The following is a 20,204-nucleotide window of genomic DNA, read 5'->3' as shown; positions in this document are numbered from 1 at the left end:
GTATTTTGACATTAAACAATACAAAACAATGGACATCCATTAAAAATGGTGCACCACCTGTCACTGGTGTTGGTGTTCATTGTGTTATAATAAACACACATTTAGTCTCATGAATTGTGGCTGTTTTTAAAAATTTTGATTTGAAGGGCAATACTGCCTGCTTATGTTTACATGAACCCCAACTCTTTACCTTAGTTTACCATGTGTAGTGTTAATAGGTTGTGGAAAGATAAAGGAACTTTAGTGTCATTTGACTTGAATTGAATTAGTGTCTTAATTTGCAGTTGCATTTTGCTCCACAGGCAGCAGAGGGCACTAAATACTTCTTTTAAGGAGCTTCTGAGGAGACATGGTGGATATTTAATACGTTTTGGCCACAAATGAACAGTTCAAGGCCTGTAGGTTTGACTTATATAGACCATGAAGTCACTATGCTCAACTTCCTTTAAAAAAGAGACAGAGAAAACCTTTAGAGCATTTTGGTTACAGAAAGCTAAGCCTATAATATTATACCGTGCATCAGTCTTGGAATGAAATGTATGCATTACAACAGAAATACAGAATGATGCATAGAGAGATATCGAGATCCTCCAAATCCTCAATCATTAAGTATAACATTCAACGTTATTTTAAGTTCATGTTGCCTAATTCATGGATACAACTTTTCTTATTGGCCATAATATACAAATTCATGGACTCCTGGAAAGTGTGTGTACTCTTCCATAAGCAGACACTGATGGCTTTGATATTTGTGCACTCTGACTCTATCTGTGACTGACTGAGTTGTGGTCTGTTGCTGTATCTCAGGTGGTGCAGCCCAGCATCGGTGATGTGATGGTGGACTGTTTCATAGATAACGCATCTCACTCAGAGCTAGAAGCCAGAGTTCTGAAGATCCAACCTGTAGAGATCCTGGTACCCTCCAACCTGTCTGAGACCACCGAGCGCCTGCTGCGCACCATCGCTCTGGCCAGGTTAGACAACCTTCTCTTTATATTTGCATTCAGGTGATAAAACTGACAATAAATATGCAGTCCATGCCACACTGGCAATTAAAAACAACATAAAGCTTAATATATCAATTAATTAAAAAAAAAAAAAAAGTGAATTCATAATACTGAAAAAAAATCACTTCAGTAGTTACACATTTGTGTTTGTTTTAAATGAATCTCTTTGAAATTTTATTTAGTTTAACTTTAGTGGTCACATTTTCGACATGCATATACAGTCATTGTCCACATTATTAGGAACACATTTATGCAGTTATCTAATCAGCCAATAACTTGGCGGCAGCAAAATGCAAAAAAAAAATCCCCCAAAAACATTCAGATACCGGTCAAGAGCTTCAGTTCACGGTCACATCAGACATCAGAATGAAGAAAAACTGTGATCACTGTGACTTTATCCATGGCATGGATGTTAGTACCAGATGTACTGGTTTGAGTATTTCAGGAAACTGCTGCTCTGCTGGGATTAGGATTCTAGAGTTTACACAGAATGAAACAAAAAAAAAACATAATCTCTGTAGAGGCTCTCTGGACTGAAACACCTTGAAGAGAGATTTGAAGAGAATAACTAGACTAGCCTGACAGGAAGACTGTAGTAACTCAATCACTCTTTACAACTGTGGTGAGCAGAAAAGCATCTCAGAAAGCACAGCACACCAAAACCGTGATGTAGCTCAATCACAACAGCCGAAGAAAACATCAAGTTCCACTCCTGTCAGTAAAGAGCAGGAATCTGAGGCTATCATGATCACAGACTCACTCAAATGGGGCAGAATTTTTTAAAAATACTTATCTTCTTCTTATAATTATTATTGTTTTAGTACTATGAGTTCAGTGCTTCATTATTAAGTTTCTTTTTTTGCTTCCATAGGTATTTGGATTTTTAAAAACTGATTTCTGAACATTTTTTTCAAACAGTTGTGATTATTGAAACTATTAGATTTTATTTTAGTTTAGTTAAAATGGTCACTTAGTGTGTAATTAGTAATGTTTATCATTATTAAGAATTAATAATGTTGATCAGACATAACATTATGACCACCTGCCTAATATTGTATTGGTCCCCCTTTTGCTGCCAAAACAGCCCTGACCCGTTATGCACTGTTTATTCTGACACCTTTCTATCAGAACCAGCATTAACTTCTTCAGCAATTTGAGCAACAGTAGCTAATCTGTTAGATCAGATCACACGGGCCAGCCTTCACTCCCCACATGCATCAGTGAGCCGCCCATGACCCTGTTGCTGGTTCACCACTGTTCCTTCCTTGGACCACTTTTGATAGATACTGACCACTGCAGACCGGGAACACCCCACAAGAGCTGCAGTTTTGGAGATGCTCTGATCCAGTCATCTAGCCATCACAAACTCGCTCAAATCTTACACTTGCCCATTTTTCCTGCTTCTAGCACATCTCTGAGGATAAAATGTTCACTTGCTGCCTAATATATCCCACCCACTAACAGGTGCCTTGATGATGAGATAATCGGTGGTATTTACTTCACCTGTCACTGCTCATAATGTTACGGCTGAGCAGTGTACAACACAAGCTTTTAATGCGCTTACATAAACATAGTCATGAGGGTCATAATTTCGTTTTTTTCTGTGATGCGCAGTTACTATTTTTCACCACGAGAGGTCAGTAAATGACTTGAAACAGGTGACTCTTCCTTTTCTCTGTGTACAGAGTCAATTTGATGATCTGGTGATATTTTGAAGCATCTTGTTGAACTTGAAATGAACCAGTTAATGACTGTGTGTTGTATTTGTGTGATTTGGTTTGAAATGATAAATGAGATTTGTTGCAGTTCTGTCTTTGTATGATTGCCTGTGTACTTTAAGAACTTCATAAGGAAGATCTGATAATTCACAGTGGACAGAAAAAGTTATTTATGTTTAAAATAATTCAGTCATGTTCATGGTGAATAACAATTATGGACATAATTGTACAGAATGATGGAGCAGGTAGCATGTGCTTCATGTGCATGGTGTTTCCTTCCACCAAAAAAATAAAAACAAACATGCCAGTAGGTGGAATATCTGCACTAGATCACACACTAAATTACTTTCTATACAATTGTCTTTCCAACATTTGGCAATGGTTTGGGGAAAAACATCATATGGATGTGATTGGCCATATAGTGTGGGTGCATCCTGTATGTGTGTATTCATGCTTGCTTTTCCAGCAAAGGCTTTAGATTCACAGCAACCTTGGCCAGGATAATGCTTTACTTAACAGTAAAGAATTCATTTTTTGCTGGTAATTTTAAAACAACAGATGCAACCGACACCATGCTTCGGTGTCAGCTTTAGTAAGTCTTTATTGATTGCTAAATGCATAGTCAAAAATTAAGAAACCCGAGGGAGGAGTCTTGAGAATAATATGGAGAGCAGAGCATCACTTAAAGTGACAAAATGATATAGTACAGTAGTAGTAGTAATACTACTACTACTAATAAACAATTATTTGTTTAAATCTGGTTGTGATCATTTATATCACACTACACTTATTATCTCTGTACTGCTGACCATGTCGCTGCTAGGGAGGGGCAAGATAGTAAAATAATTTTACTATACTTTATCATCCACTCTCTGTAGCCTTTCTACAGAGAGATAAAAAAAGAAAATATACAGCTCTGGAAAAAAAATAAGAGACCACTGCCCAATCTCCAGATTTGAACCCAATTGAAAACCTCTGGAATGTCATCAAGAGGAAGATGGATGGTCACAAACCATCAAGTAAAGCTGAGCTGTTTGCTTTTTTGCAAAAAGAGTGGTATAAAGTTCCCCAACAGCAATGTGAAAAACTGGTGGAGAGCATGGAGCCAAAACACATGCAAATTGGGGTTATTCCACCAAATACTGATTTCTTAATATTTATTTAGCCAAAGCATTAACACAATTTGTTTACAAATTATTTGCATTTTGTTTTATTTGAGTTATTAAAGCTCTGCAAATACTGCATGATCTTGGGTTATTTTGATGTGTTGTCATTTCCTTTAAATATACACTCTAAATAACAATAGTTATATTTTGGATTTAGGAGAAATATTGTCAGCAGTTCACAAAAAATGAAACAAATCTGTTCATCTCACCAATACATGAACCTGTAAGAAAAAAACATAAACTGATTATTTTGCAGTGGTCTCTTTTTTTTTTTCCAGAGCTGTATATTATATTCAAATATCTCCATCAAAAGCAAATGAATTCCTCCTACTATTGATTAAAACCTTTGGACAGAAACCATTATTCAGGTACTCTTTTAGTGTTCTAAACCCAGCAGTAAGCACAAACATATTAAGTCTAGAAGATAGTGGTACACTAATGCAAAAGATATCAGTACCGAAAAAGGCAGAGACCCCTTTTAACAACAAACACAACACAGTCGAAATAGATTTACCAAGAAAATACATTTTTATTTTTGTGGAGAACTGTGTGATTTGAAGGATTTGAACAACAATCCTTAACATCTGCTGGATAAGTGATTATTTTGCTTAGCTTTGCTATAATCATGTGTTGCTGATTTTATTAAACATGCAGCAAAACTGCAGTGGTATGAGCATCCCATCGAGGTTGTGTTCCTGCTTCACACACAGCATGTTCCTGGGATTAGTTCTGGAGCAGATTAGACTGTGGTCAGTGGTAGCTTGATGATTAAGACTTTGACAACTGATCTAAAGGTTGTGAGATCAGATCCCAGCGCTGCTTAGTTCTACTACTTGGGTGCCTGTGCAAGGCCTTTAACTGTCAACTACTCAGTTTTATAAATGACTTAAATGCAAGTCTCTCTAGATAAAAACATCTGCAAAATGCCTTGAATGTAAATGAAAGATAAACTGGTTATTAAACATGAATGAACAAATGACTAAAACGACACACGGAAACAAAAACGAGACAAAGATTCTTTTCAAGAATTAGCTTTTAAAGCACACACATTTGCCATGCACTAGCAGAAATGTGGGTGAATCTTCTCCTACACACTAGCTGCTAAGCAGACAGTGTTGCTGTGTTCTATTTCTATCATGCTGTCAGTGGAACAGAAATGCCACCAACTGTACACAGGTGACTTTATCTAGCATGTTATGAAATAAGACTCTTGAATATGCTAATCTGACAGCAGATTATGCAGCAAAATGCTGGAACTTTAATGTGACTTATACAACCATCTGACGTGTGTGTATATTTATACTCTGATGCCACTTGTAGTCCAGAAGATACAGTATGCGCTTGTAATAAAATAATCTCCTGGTAAGATTGAAATAATGTCTGTTTCACACTAGTCATGATTATTTCTAGCAGGAATGGGAATTTTCATTAACGCTGGTGTAAATTATAAGCGCAGATGTCCGAGGTGTGCAGTCGTGTGAATATCAGTGATTTGATTGAACGCTGGCAGACTGTGTAAAACAAATGATTTAAGATCTTGCTTTTATTTAACATAACGCACAAGACACTTCTTGGTGGTGGTGTTGACGGTGGTGTTAGAATGTACTAAATGTACAGTTTAATGGTGCAGCTCTAACCTAACCTCTTTTATTCTGCTCACAATGTTGCAATTAACTCTGGCCTTGTTTCATTCAAAAACTATGCTCCTTTTGTGTTTCTCATCAAAAGTGTATTTTATTTTTTCTCTTTGCATCATTTTAAATCTTAAATTCCCCATTAGTTACATGTCCTGAGGAAATGCATGTCTGGTTTTTATTGTGTGAGGGCCCAATTATTTTGCAAGTTTGTCAGATTACCATGAGGCAGTCTCTGAATACAGAGTACAGCACGCAACCCATCTCCAGGCTAGACATGTAGCTGTGCTGTTTTAATCAGGTTGCATCATAAAGCGCCAATATTCATATTTTGGTACATTTTAGCATTGTTTAATCACTAGGATTTGAATGTTAAAATGAATGTTAAAATGCCTAAAATGCTAAATTATTTTAGAGATTAGTGATATGAATATGAAACCAGTGCGGTGTTCTCAAATCTGAAAGATGCAGATGATTTTTTATATAACAGTATGACTCGTAATTCAAGCTATAACATCCATCCATTGTCCATACTCTCTTTATTCCTAATTAGGGTCACTGGGGTCTGCTGGAGCCTATCCCAGCGCACATTGGGCGAAGGCAGGGGTACACTCTGGACAGGTTTCCAGTCCATCACAGGGCCACATATAGACAGACAACCACACACTCACAGCTACGGGCAATTTAGAATTGCCAATCAATCAAATTTTTGGACTGTGGGAGGAAACCGGAGTACCCGGAGTAAACCCATGCAGGACCCATGTGAGGCAACAGTGCTAACCACTAATCCACTGTGCTGCCCAGCTATAACATGAACAATAGATTTAAATTAATTTGCCCTTCTAAAATGTTATTGTTGCTATAGTAACAGCCCATGTACCAGTCTGGTGGCTACTTCACATAATCCAATCTAAGTCTAATAATAAAGAAATATTTTAAAATATAAAAAAACCCAAACCATTGTATTTAACAAAAAAATTGATTTTTAAAAAAAAGTATTTTTATAAATATATATGCTTTATGGAATTACTCTCAAGTTCTTTGTAACGATCAAGGACAGAGGAATCTACACTTTTCTCTTTCTTGACAAAATGGCAAGCTGTGTTTTTTTGTCTGATTAACCTCAAGAGAAAAGATGCTTGTGACATTTTGGGAGCGACTGGTTATCATTATTATAATGTTTGTGACAACAGGAACTAATTTTAAACATTAAATATAACCATAAACACCTAAAAAGTGTGATATTCATTAATAATCGTTGAATCGATTTACAGTGGTATAAGTGGAATAACGCACTTTGAACTGTACAGTTTTAGGAAAAAATGATAGACTATGGCCCTGTGCTTTCCATTCAGCTGTGTTTCATCACCCCATGCATATTAGTGTAGTACAACAGCATGCAACAAAGACATGCAAATTTGTGCCATGAACTTTCAGCATTCCTTCATTCATCCTTATTAACTGCCTGGTCAGGGTGCTTGTGGTTTAAATTAGGCTACTAGTTTGTTAATATTTGGGGACAGTGGACCATCCATTCATTAGAAATGATTACAGGTAGGTAGAAACAAATAATAACTGTGGAAATGAGATACAAATTGGCTTTAATTATGAACTTGGGCGTTTCGGTTGAGAAACTGTAAGAATGAGTCAGAATTCACAGACCATGCTGACAGTTTTATGTCTTGTGTTTCCAAGAGTATAATTGTAGGAGTCATACTTAATTTCAGATAAGATGAAAAAGCGCTGGACTGTCCTGATGCAAGCTGACCTGACCTGAAGGTTTAGGCAATGTCTTCTAATGGAGTAGAGATACACTACCAGTCAAAAGTTTGGACACACCTTCTAATTCCATGCTCTTTCCTGATGTTTATTTCTTTCTACATTGTAAAACAATGCTGAAGGCGGCCGAAATACACAATAATGTCCTTTGAACAGTTGATATTGAGATGTCTGCTACTGATGCTCTGTAAAGCCTTCATAACGGCTCTAATCTGAGGTGCTGTTAATTGGTGATTTCTGAGGCTGGTAACTCTAAATGAACTTCTCCTCTGCAGCAGAGGTAAATTTTGGTCTTGCTTTATTGGGATGGTCTTCATGTGAGCCAGTTTCATCATGGTGCTTGATGGGTTTTGCAAATGCACTTGACAATACTGTTCTTGCAAGAACTATTCCAGAACACCTGACCTTCCTGTCTTAAAATAACAACTGACTGTTGTTTTTTGTCGTCATTACATATGGATTACATAAATCCATGTGTTATTTCATAGTTTTGAAATCTCAAGTATTGTTCTAGAATGTAGAAAATAAATCCCTAAACAAAAAACATTGAAATAAAAGGTGTGTCCAAACTTTTGACTGGTAGACAGAATTAAGACACAGATAGTAGCATTTTGTTACCACCTCTAGCATGTGAGAAACTTTTATGTCTCACACTTTCTCGCACAGTTTTTTTTTTTTTTTCCCCCTCCACATGGTCAATTCTTTTCAGTCTCTTCCATTCCATTCAGTTACCATTACTTTTTGCACTCAAGCTCAATTTATGTTCTTCCTTAAAATTCTGTAAATGTTAAGCAGTTCCAATATGTATAACTGTAAGCAAATTAGTTTTAACTTGAATATTCTCCACAATCACCTCATTTCCTCAACATAAGTGGAGGGAAGGGCAAGGTTTGTGCTCCTTTCACTTCAGCATCGGTCAAACGAGTGCGTAGGCATCTCTACATCCGCATCCACTCTTTAAAGGGCACTACAATTATGCTGCCCCGGAACTAAGACTTGTCGAGTATTAGCTGTCTAGTCTACGCAGCAGCTTTGAAACGTGTGCATGGCTGACCTTCTGCTTCTTCCTGATAGTCATTTACGCTGAAAAATTGCATTCAGTGTGAAACGGAAAGAAGTGTAGAAATTAGCCAGCAGTTCCTGCCTTGTCTGGCATTACACAATATGTTGTTTAGCATTGTTTACGAGTGCTGTACAGTATTACGGTGACTATTATACAATGCTGACAATCATTATACAGTAGCATTATGTTTACTCACGTTGCACACATTATAAATATGATGTGACTAGCTTTATGTAATGTTTTGTTGACTAGCATTATACCAGCATTATACGGTGTTGACTAGCGTTATACAATATTTACACTTAATAGCAACATGCTGAATATCTATTAGATTATAAAAAACTGACTAGCATTATACACTCTGCTGACTTGTTATATTTACTAGCATTACACATTATTATATTGACTAGCATTCTCTACTAATATTACCTTGACTAGCATTATACTGTATAATGACTGTATAGCATTTAAGTTGACTACCATTACACAATAAAACAACGTTTTAAATGCTATACATGGAATGTATACATGGATATGTAGAAGTTTGGAAACTCTGTTCATTTCATTCTTTCTTAAGATGTGGGTGTTCATCTATGAAAACGTTCAGACGATATTCTTGTGATTTAATGGAAGCCATGCATTGCTTAGATTAATTGTTGTTTTTGGGCTACTTAACCGTTAAATGTATTTTTAATGTCTAGTGCCTTAAAACAGATGGTGACACGACTGACTTGCTTTCTAAATGTGCCTTGTTGTGGTGTGTACTTGTTTGCTATTTGTTTAAGTATATAACTTGGGCTCTGGAGTGGTGAAATGGAAGTGTTAGAAGTAACTGGAAGTCCCAGAAAGTAAGCAAAAATCCCTGTTGTTAGCAAGGGAGAGAGAGGTTATACTCTTCCCTATCAGTGACACTAACCAATCATGGGCATCTGCATATTCTGCATATTCAGTGTCTCTGAGGAACGTAATTGGTAGCTGTCATGAGATGAGGGAGATCTGCCTGATGGGTGGAAAGTGGCGAAGACTAAATTATAGAGACCAAATTAACTTGACACAGAGCCATTTTATAACACACCTGTGTACTTTTGTGATTATTGACTCTTGACTACAATTCTTAAATGCTTTGATTGGACGTTGATGGTGTTGGCCATACCAAACTCTGTGTTCATGGAGACTCTGTGCAAATGACACTTATGTCAAGACTTCAATTCCCTCCACCTTCATGTGAACATTAATCTATGCTGGTTGCCTGGTGGCTGATGTAGGAGCTCAGCACTCACCAATGTGTAGCAGTTCAAACCCACAATTTCTGCTTAACACCTGAAATTGGTCTGTTGACATTCTAGACTCTAGTGGTGATCCTGCAGAGAAGGGTTTCTTTCTCTGCCCAATGCCAGGTCTCTGGTGTTATTTGGACCTGGAAGTTCTTGGTTCTCCTCTCTAACCATGTTATTAAATAGGCGATCAAGCTAATGACAGAATTTTTGACCCACTCCTAAACATTTCACTAACTCCGCACTAAATGGAATTTTAACTTCATCATAAAGGTCACACCACCAAATTTAATATCCTCTGTATCCAAACAATATCCAAGACATGATGTACCGATGTTTACTTAAAACCAGTAACACACAAACTAGCATACAAGAAGCATTTGTACCAGGACTAGTTTCATTGCATCTGAAGCACTGTTCAAAACTGTTCCAAAGTGCTCTGTTGAAATAAAGAAGCAACACGAGCAGCTACAACTACAGCACTGAAAAGCTCTGAGTAAGATCAAAGTTACATATTGTCAGTTCTGAGGGTAAAATGATCAGCTTCATCTTTGGTGTACGTGTCTGATCAAACATGCATCTGGTCTGTGTGCTATCTAAATATGTGTGCAACAACCTGAATCAATTGTATTCAATTGCACATTCCTTTGCACACAAGTGGCATAGTGTAGCTGTTCTGTCTTGGATAAGCACACTACAATCCAGTTTTGTTTTGCTTTTTAAAGACACATTTTAATTGCTTTAATTGTATGTTGATAATGTTTGCCATACCAAGCTGTGCCTCTGCACAAATGACTCTTATGTCAAGACTTCAATTCCACTCCACCTTCATATAAACAGCAATCTATGCTGGTTGACTGGTGGCTGATGTAGGAGCTCAAATCTCAGCACTCATCAATGTGTAGCCAAGGTGGCCACCCTAGCAACGGTTGCCTAGGGGTTGCCACGGTGTGCATAATGAGACCCTTGAGGGAATTGTTGCTGTCATGTCATAGGTGTTCCTGCCAACTATTTACTCCAGTGCATGCTTGTTACTGTTTATTGACAATGTACTGTTCTTTTCTAAACTGAAAAGAACTAAACACTGAGGCCATGAGACAGCTTCTCCTCTGGGATTACTGCGACCATCAAACTGGCTATATTTCTCTCTGACTAGAGGGCAAGATATAGACTTGCTGGCTGGGGTTATAATTAAGAGGTTAGGCTGAGAGTATTTCCATTTTTTTTATTTTCATTACCAGGTCCGATGTTCTATAAAGCACTGTGAAAATAGACTCAAGAATCAGCCATACCAGTGCCTGAACCACTGCTAATTGATCAGTGCTACTAACAACCATGAAGATACACCGCTGTCTTATTGATATTTCCTAGAATAATTGAAACCTATACGATAATTGGAACGATACTTTAAAGTTTAAGCCTGAAATGTCTACCGTTTTATAATAATGGTTCTAACAGTTTTGATGTTTTAGATTGCTGTAGATCCACTTTCCAACATAACCTTTTGGGGTTGGTTGTATATATTTATTTATTAATTATTTAATGATTGATTTGATAAAGTAAATGGAATGTTTTTGAGATAAACATTAATATTTTTCTTTAAAAATTTCCTTTTCCATTCCAAAACATTGGGATGCACTAATGTTTACCCAGTTTTATAAGTTATATTGTGTATATTCATTCTTATATTGATTTTAGGTTCTTGAGACCTGATTTATTGAAGGACGAATGGCATAATGAAACATCAAGTGTTCCGTCTTCTCAGAGTGATGCATACCAATTTGTATCTCATTTCCTCTTGGGATATGCGGAGCCAATCCAGAGCCAATTATCTCCAAACTTGGCGACAGCTTCAATTTCTCACAAAACAATGTGAAATAAGCCTACGATTGAGCACCATCCAAGAACATTTATTATAACATGGAACCCACGAAACAGGCCACCTGCTGACTTTTCTCCATGCTGTGCATAGTAAATGTTGCCCTGTTGTTTTTCTTTGCGTTTTTCTAATGTTTCTTCTCTGTAGTATGCCATTAGAACACTTTGGAACATAATTTGAGCACTGATGCAGGAACTACCTTAGGTCTGAACTCTGACTGTGTTTTGTAGATGTATAGCTATGGGGTTCCAAAACATTAATTATCTTCAAGTTGGTTTTTCATTGTTAGCGTTCCTCTTTTTAATTTAGCTAGTCACCTTTCAATCTCTGTTTGCTATGTTCTTCTCTATGGGCTTTGTCTCTGTAGGGCAGTTGTATTCACTGTACAGTGAGTGTGACGATTCCTTTCTGTCCCACTCAATCACTTCCTCCCTCTGCTTTGTTACTTTTGTTATATTCCACATTCCCCATCAACTAGCCAACTAACTATCTTGTGGCTAACACATTGCTAGCAAGATTGAGTGGGATTCTCTGAACATAACACACAGTGGTTATGAAAGTGGTTATGACCCGAAGTTGGGAGCCAAGATCTGGAAAAGGTGAGATACAGGTGGATATCTTCACTAGTGCCATGTCAACACATTGCTAGTTGTGGTCCTTCTTGGCAAAGCTGGAAAGCTTGATGGATGCTCAGACCCATGACCGGCCTCACTATTTGTCGGCAGTTACCATTCGTTAAGCAGTTGCGGCCTTAATATGGAACTTGGCTTGCCACTGCTGTCTTCGGTGCTTGCTGGAACCCTCTTGAACCCTCCTCCCTAAACAGATGTGCTGTCACACATTGGTGATGCCCTTAGCCAGGTTGTCTGTTGGTGAGGAGCCAGACCCACAGACATGATCTCCAACTGCAAACTATGATTTAGCAGATATGGACACCCTTCCAAATGAACATGGAAGTTGTTCAGGATCTCAACAGGACTGGTACATAGGATGATTCTTAGGAGGGACTTTTCATACTTAAGAGTAGCAAGATGTGAGAGTCTAGACATTTACAAAGTAAATCGGGCTTCGTGGTCCACCATAGCATATGGGATTGCATTTGTCTAGGCTGTTATAGATTTGTTGCTTTTCTGCCTTTCTGAAAAGAGCAGGATGCCGCCAACTGCCATGGTCCCCTTGGAGCTTGGTGTTAGACTAGAGTTGCTGGAATCCTTTAAGGACCCACCTTATTAACCTATACAAGATTCTGCCATTTTGTAATTGATCTGTTCAGCTAGGAATTGGAAAATAAAGCTTTCTGATGCTGAGCTTGGGTTGCCTGCATAAGATGACCCTGTGGTGACTTTGTGGTTCAAATCCACAATTTCTGCTCAGCACTAGAAATTGGACTGTTGCCCTTCTAGACTTCGATGGTGGTGATCCTGCAAAGAAGGGTTTCTTTTTCTGCCCAATGCCAGGTCTATGGTGTTATTTGGACCTTCAAATAAGTTCTTGGTGCTCCTCTTTACCCATGTCTGGTCAAAAAATTAAATGGTCGGTTATGCTAATTACAGACTTTTTGACTGACCCAAATATTTCACAAACTCTGCACTGAATGGAATTTTAACTTCATAAAGGTCACACACCACCAAACCTACAGTACTTGTTTGCAAATATCCTCTGTATCCAAACTATATCCGAGGCATGATGTCCCGATGTTTGCTTAAAAACAGTAACACACAAACCAGCATACAAGAAGCATTTGTGCAATATCGTGCACTGTTCAAAACAAACACCATGTTCCAAAGTGCTCTGTTGAACTAAGGAAGCAACATGAGTAGACACAACTACAGCACTGAAAAAGCTCTGAGTAAGATCAAAGTTACATATTGTCAGATCTGAGGGTAAAATGATCAGCTTCATCTTTGGCGTATGTGTCTGATCAAACATGCATCTGGTCTGAGTGCTATCTAAATATGTGTGCAACAACCTGAATCAATTGTATTCATTTGCACACAAGAGGCACAGTGTAGCTGCTCTGTCTTAGATGAGCAGACCACAAACCAGGTTGTGTTTTAAAGACACCTCTATCTACAAATCTTTTGAAAGGTTTTTATGCAATACCCAGTTGTGTACCAAAAATTATTTTTCCAAATAACTTCTTTTAGCTTTTTTGCTTTATTTTTTATTTATTTTTTTTAACTTTTTTTATTTAGACAAATGATGTAAATTTTAACCTTCTTCTTTTATCTCTTTTCAGTATGTTCCTCCCAGAGCTTCCTCATTCCATAGTGTCCTGGACTGAAACTGACGTCGCTTATAAAAGCTGACCACTTACTGAAAATTAAACACTTTAACATATATCGTCGATATGTACATACATGATGCCCACTTCATACCTCAAGTTGGACTGTTAACAGTTAATTCTTTTTTCATTTCATTTCATTTTTTTTTTTAGAAAATGTGAGACATCATCGTTCATCAGTAATCCCGTCCTTACTGCTTCATCGAAATTCTTTTTGTTCTCTTTTCCATTTTTGCCCTATTATCCGCCTGCAGCCTGCTGAATATGTTGTTTTAATTGGCTTAATTTTGCAGCATAAATAAGGGTGTTTCATTTACTCAGTGACTATAAGGGTCAATTGGAGCATGTTATATTTGTTACATACATAAATAAGGAACCAGTGGCGGGGCTTTTGTCCATGTAGCTGAAGTTGATTCATCAGCTGTGCTTGTATCACTGGTTTGTTTTTTGTTCAACGAAATTTTCCTCATACATCACTGTGAGCTTAAATATGTGCTTGTTTCTCTGGAACTTTAATGAATAATGGCAGATGTGTTCGTCCTTCACTGGATAGACATATCTCTATTCAGCAAAATAATAAATGTTAGCACTTTATGTCAAAAAGATAAGTGTAGTCCAAAACCTAGTATAGTTGTGATTGTGATGAAAGATTTTGTGGACATTTACTTTTGACTTCAAGGATGCTTTATAAGGAAAACACAGATGAAGCATGGCAGCGGTGTCGAGCTGATCAGAGAGCCACAGGTCTAACTGTTAGAAAGCCTGATGTCACCTTGTAGCCCTTTGAATGGTGCTAATAAATAAAGTTCCGTCCTAGGGTTTGCGCTTTATAGATTCGAGAGCAGTAAAGAGCCGTGTTTGTGTGTTGTTCTCAAGGATATGGATATGTCATGTTGTGAATTGATTTTTGCTTGCTGGTTTTGAAAGGCCTCTTCCTGCCTCCTCTGCCTCTCTCTTCATACTGAGGTCATATGTCATCATGTAGCATCCCTTCTGTGCTCATTTGCTGAAGCCCATCAGAGAATACTCTCACGTAGTGTGCCAGGATGTTGCGTGTAGTGATGCATATTTCCATCCATTTGTTATTTATGGACAAGACCAAATCACTGGAAGGGAGGGAGGGAGGTAGGGAAAAAGGTAGCTTGTAATTGATGCATTTGTACGCATCGTGTGTGTGTGTGTCTGTGTGCATGCCGTGGTTGCTCCAGCAACTGCACAGAGCCAACAAAAAGAGCGAGGGGCCTTGAAATTGTGCTTTTGTTGAATGGAGGGAAGGCAGAAATGAATGGCGTGATGGCGTGTGTGTGATGCACTGTTTTCCTTTGAGGGGAAAAAAATACATGGCCAGATCAAGTCAGGAAACTGTTGGTCATAAAGTTTACTGATTTAACAAAGAATAAAGATGTATGCACAACATTAACATAATAATGAACATCATTAATGTTATTAAAGCTAGTTTATTCTATCTTATTGGTTGTAGCATGTTAAAAATAATGTACTTGTTTATTATTATTATTTTTAAAAACTTTTCAACCAATAAACAAGAGATTTTTTTCTTTCTCACTAACTCTTATGTAACAGGGTTTAGACTTCAGAATATTCTTTGACCATAGACAATTCTCTGTAAATATAACTGTCTATTTCTTTCCATCTCTCCTTGACAGTGTCCAGGCAGACGATCGCATTCGTATCGAGAAGCGAGACAGCACCCAGTTTGAATACCCCACTGCCATGGTGACAGTCACCAACTTGTACGGCAGCGTGACTCGTCAGACAGCAGAAGATCAAGAAAAGGGTAATTGTCTGTTGTTTTTTTTTTTGTCTGTACGTGTGGGTGTGCGTCTGCGCTGTCTTTTTGATACCTGACCGCCCCCCTCCAAGTCATCCTACCTGGCAGGCAAGCTGGCCTTTTGAATGTAGAGTTATCTGGTCAGCCTGACATGGGGTCAGCGTGTGGGCTTTGTCCTGTAATTGAAAAATCGTTCTCGGAGGGACATGCGGCAGGTGGATCAATGGCTGCTGTCTTTAGGCTGGAGGCGTGTGGGACGAACCAGACTGGCCCTCTCTGCCAAATCCGGGATTAAATCACTTCGCATTGGGCTGTTCTCCATCTCTAGACACGACTCATTACCTCTCTGTGTCACCGGCGCTGATGCACTCTCTGATGGTGCCTGTTTTCTCTCTGGCACGCTTTCTACCCTGTAATAAACACGCGTTAACAAATGACCTGAGGCTGTCGTTTTTCATGTGCTCCAGAGTCTCTAAAACAAAAAACTTTTCAATTGCTACATTTGCTCTTAGACATTTCCCCCTTTATTTAATACTCAGGCTGCTACTTTTACTACTCCGTACACAGGATTTTCTTTTCTTTTTAATAGTGTTGCTTAGACACTGATTTTACACAGCTATTTTCAATATCTGTGCATTTTCCCATCCACACATTTCTTTTATTTAAGTAATTTCTCGTTCCTAGAGCAGCATAAATCATTCTAGTCTTTTTCTACTACACAAAAGAACTTTTTGCACCAGAAAATAAAACTCTGCTTTTTCTATAGACCACCAGTTTAGTAACACACATTCTAGTGTTTTTTTTTTTTTTTCACCAACAGGAGATAAAGATATGTGGATCTATGTTCATTGATGATTGGTCAAGTGAAGAGGTACATGACGCAGACAAAGACCGAATTAATACAAAATACCTTATAATCTGCTTTGTTAAAGGTGTTTGTGCTGAGAAAAGAATCCTTGTACTGCTTCATTTCTTGATGGTCTAGGTTTAATTTTTCCTAAACATGTGTATACAGAACTTGTTTACAGGAGCACTGTGTATTTGCAAATTACTTATTTACATGAGCAAACTCTTTTGTTTGCTGGTTCATATAGGACAATAAATGTACAGGGGTTTGTTAGCATCAATACAATGTTAATTTGTATTTGGCTAAATGTCATGATCCTCTTGGTTGAATTTAATATCACAGAACAAATTTATATTATATTATCTATAGTGTAGAACTATAGAAACTCTGCTTTTTCAGGAAAGTCATTAAGTCGTTTTGTTTTTATGTCATAGAAATTTGTTAGCTTAATCAGATATGTTTCTGTCATGGTAATCAAGCAGGATTATAGTCCAGCTAGTGGACTCTTTAAAATCATTAAACACTTAAAAGTCATTAAACTTGAACACACGGTATAGAGAACGTAAGCGATGATTTGAGAGCTACAGAAACAATAAGTTATGTAATTTCTTGTAAGAGATGCTCCCTGGTTTTTGCAGTACTTTATGGAATTTTTTGTCAGAGCGAGAGAGACAGACCTTAAAATGACCAACTCCCTGACTTCTGAACTAGGAGCAGTAATAATCGGAGCATTTTATCTGTGTTGAAACTGTAAGGATTATGTACCTCTTCTTAGTAGTAGTTTTGTAGATAGTTGGAAAATGAACTAAAACAAGAACGCCAAGTCCTGTTGGGTCAGTTCTGTCTTTTTGCACACTGGGAAAGCACAGCGTTTTTACACGTACAGTAGGGTGTAAAAAGGAAAAGGAAAAACAGTTGGCTCTGTTAATTTGTGGGGGCATTTTGCTGCATGTTTTTGTCCACCTGCTGTCCACTTAAGAAGGAGTACAAATTAATACAAAGTTCTTCTGACTGATTATCTTTATTTTCTCTGATGAAACATTTGTGTCCTTATGTGAGTGACCCCTTTCAGGATGACTCTGCCCCCACACACAGAGCAGAAGGGCTCACTCTGGTTGCATGAGGATGAAAATGATGTAAATGAATATTTTATGGCCTTCATAGTCAGCAGTGGAACTCAGAAATATCCTTGAACCTTTCATGTTATATTTGTTTGATATTTGTTATTGTGTCTCTGCACAGGTTCCTCTCCATTCTATTTAAACTTAGAGAGCCAGATTATCTGCTGTTTGGGGCCCGTGATCCAGTATCTGACTGAATTTAAGCTGGAGAGGGTTCTGCTCTGTTCCAGGTATTTCCAGGCTTCCACACAAATACAACATAATTCCATGCAAATAAAACTGCAGTGAAACACAACCATACAGCACTAAAGCAACAAGACAAAATACAGGAAGATTTCTTGTTTGTTTGAACTCGCCACACTGATTACGCTTCTCCATCACCGTGATGGATTTCTCATACTGATTTTATAGAGGTCAGTTTTTTTAGACTCTTTTCATTAGCAGGCTTTTTACATAATTCAGAAAAAAATTTGCTGCACTTTCAAACACAATTCTGTCCGCGAGGAGACGTCCACACACAGAGACCCAGAGTTAAAATGTGTTCGACTTTTGTGTGATGCATTTAAAGACTAATCTTCACCAGGCAGAAAAATAGTGTCTGTTTTATAGCTTGTAAATGTTTTGCTGCCTCAAGTAAACACACAGGAGTGAAAATAACTAGCAACAGAGATGCAGTGTCTCTTTAGAGAAGTAAAACATATCAAAACATGACTTTGACGAGGTATTATTATTAGTTATTGTAATGAGATATTGAGATATAACTTATCTCTCTCTCTCTCTCTCTCTCTCTCTCTCTCTCTCTCTCTTTCTCTCTACCCATCTATTTACACAGACGATAAGATAGATTATAGGTATCTTGGTATAGATTGATAGATATATAAAAATAAATCTGTACATAATGTATCTGTTCATAAATTACTAAATTTTACATTTCGTGTAAACCAGTTTCAACTAGAAATAAATATTATATTTCTCTCTCTCTTTCTGCATATTATCTATCTGTCTATCTATCTATAGTAAATATTATTTATTTCTGTATACTTGAATTATGTATACTTTTTACCTTCAGAGATACATTAACTAGTCATTTCTTAGCTATATATCTATATATGTTATTAGACCATATTATGTTTTCATAACAAATATACATATTATTTTGGGCTGCTAATTTCTTATGTTTAATCAAGACTAAAATATATTATACACCTCACAGCTGTTTTTCTGAAACGGCCTAGAGAAGTGCCTTTTTTGTTTTTTTTTCCCTCCCCTGATGCCACAGGGGGGAAGCTGTTGATTCGCAATTTGTTTAGCAGGTCAGGGTGGCAAGAAAGTTGCGTGATACACACTGTAATTAAGGATTGGCTAAGGACATTTTTTTTAACAGGAAATAATAGGGGCCTGACCTCAGATTCCCAGAAAGACACTTAATTAGCATGCATGGCAGCCGGAAATGAAAGCCTTGTTCTGTGCTGTTTGTCTTGCCTGCATGCTTCGTCTATGTGGTGTGTGTCTTTTAGTTTACTTTATTGCAAGGTTTCTCTTTTAAGAAACGAGTTATTTGGTGTTCTTTGGTGGAAATCTTTGTTCTAGTTCCTTGAAGAGGCTGTCGAGCGATGCAGAGCACATGACACTGAGTGTTACTACCCTGAAGAACCTGGAGATCTTTTGTAACCAGGTAAAACATCCCCTACATCTATGATGATTATAAACTGATATAGCAAATATTCTAATGAGGGCAGAATGCACACTTTCTTTGGTTCCTCTAAGCAATTTCTTCTTTGCATCCAGTTCCCTGAGTGACATAATGACTACACACATGCATCCAAATACAATGCCATGTGTTTTCCCCCAACTCATCTTATCATGACTCAGTTAATTAGCACTGCGATTTTCTCTCAATTCAAGAGTTTCCTTACTACTGACGCTGGAGCTGCCAGTTTAATGATCTGCTTCTAATTTCGCTCAGACCACAGGCACAGTGAAAGGCAGTCTCCTCTGGGTTCTGGATCATACACGCACTCCATTTGGGAAGAGACTGCTAAAGAAATGGGTCAGCCAACCCCTAAAGTCTCCATTGTAAGTGTCCTTAGCCTCCAGTGCTCTACTTTTCTGTGCTCCTTGGACATTCAGTGTTTTGTTATGGAATGCAAACTAGATGGATCAAATTAGAATTGTAAATAAATTCCCAGTGTATAATTGGTTTCTATTCAACTAGAACCATGCAACCTCAAACAGCTGATAAAAACACCACGTGCAAGTGTAGTACATAGTGTTTGTGAGTAAATTATGTCCATTGCTTAGACTGTGTCATGTCCCTAGAGTAAAAGGTAACTGTCCTTTATTTAAAAGAGCTGATCTGGCCATCGAGCTTTGTTGCCATAGTGTATACTGAAAAAAAGGAAACTGTAGTCGGATTTTCGAAAAAAAAATATTACATAATGTTTACATAACAAAACGTCATTTTATTGCTTATACTAAACTCAATTTAAAGATTCAAGATTCTTTATTCCTAGATTGAACGATGTAGAGTGAGCACGATCAATTCACATAGTATTATAATAAACCAAATTATAAAGTAAATCGTAACTATAGCATTACATTTAGGCAGTTAAAACAGAGTGCAGTGGTATTGTGTTTGTTGCA

The 20,204-nt window shown here is 37.6% G+C and overlaps 1 protein-coding gene across 2 annotated transcripts in view; it reads left to right on the top strand.

Annotated features, from left to right (window-relative positions):
* Nucleotides 1-20,204, top strand: part of msh3 (mutS homolog 3 (E. coli)) — a 66,996-nt gene that overhangs the window by 6,906 nt on the left and 39,886 nt on the right. For both annotated transcript variants that reach the window (XM_058375507.1, XM_058375506.1), the window contains exons 8-12: nucleotides 808-974; nucleotides 15,469-15,599; nucleotides 17,683-17,791; nucleotides 19,152-19,236; nucleotides 19,528-19,637. In XM_058375507.1, coding sequence (XP_058231490.1) covers nucleotides 808-974; nucleotides 15,469-15,599; nucleotides 17,683-17,791; nucleotides 19,152-19,236; nucleotides 19,528-19,637 — 602 coding nt within the window. The remainder of the gene's footprint in view (nucleotides 1-807; nucleotides 975-15,468; nucleotides 15,600-17,682; nucleotides 17,792-19,151; nucleotides 19,237-19,527; nucleotides 19,638-20,204) is intronic.

Source organism: Hemibagrus wyckioides, linkage group LG22 (assembly GCF_019097595.1).
Source record: "Hemibagrus wyckioides isolate EC202008001 linkage group LG22, SWU_Hwy_1.0, whole genome shotgun sequence".
In the NCBI taxonomy this organism is placed as follows: domain Eukaryota; kingdom Metazoa; phylum Chordata; class Actinopteri; order Siluriformes; family Bagridae; genus Hemibagrus; species Hemibagrus wyckioides.
Note: the sequence above shows the minus strand (reverse complement) of the source record. Positions and strands in the feature narration are given on the sequence as shown.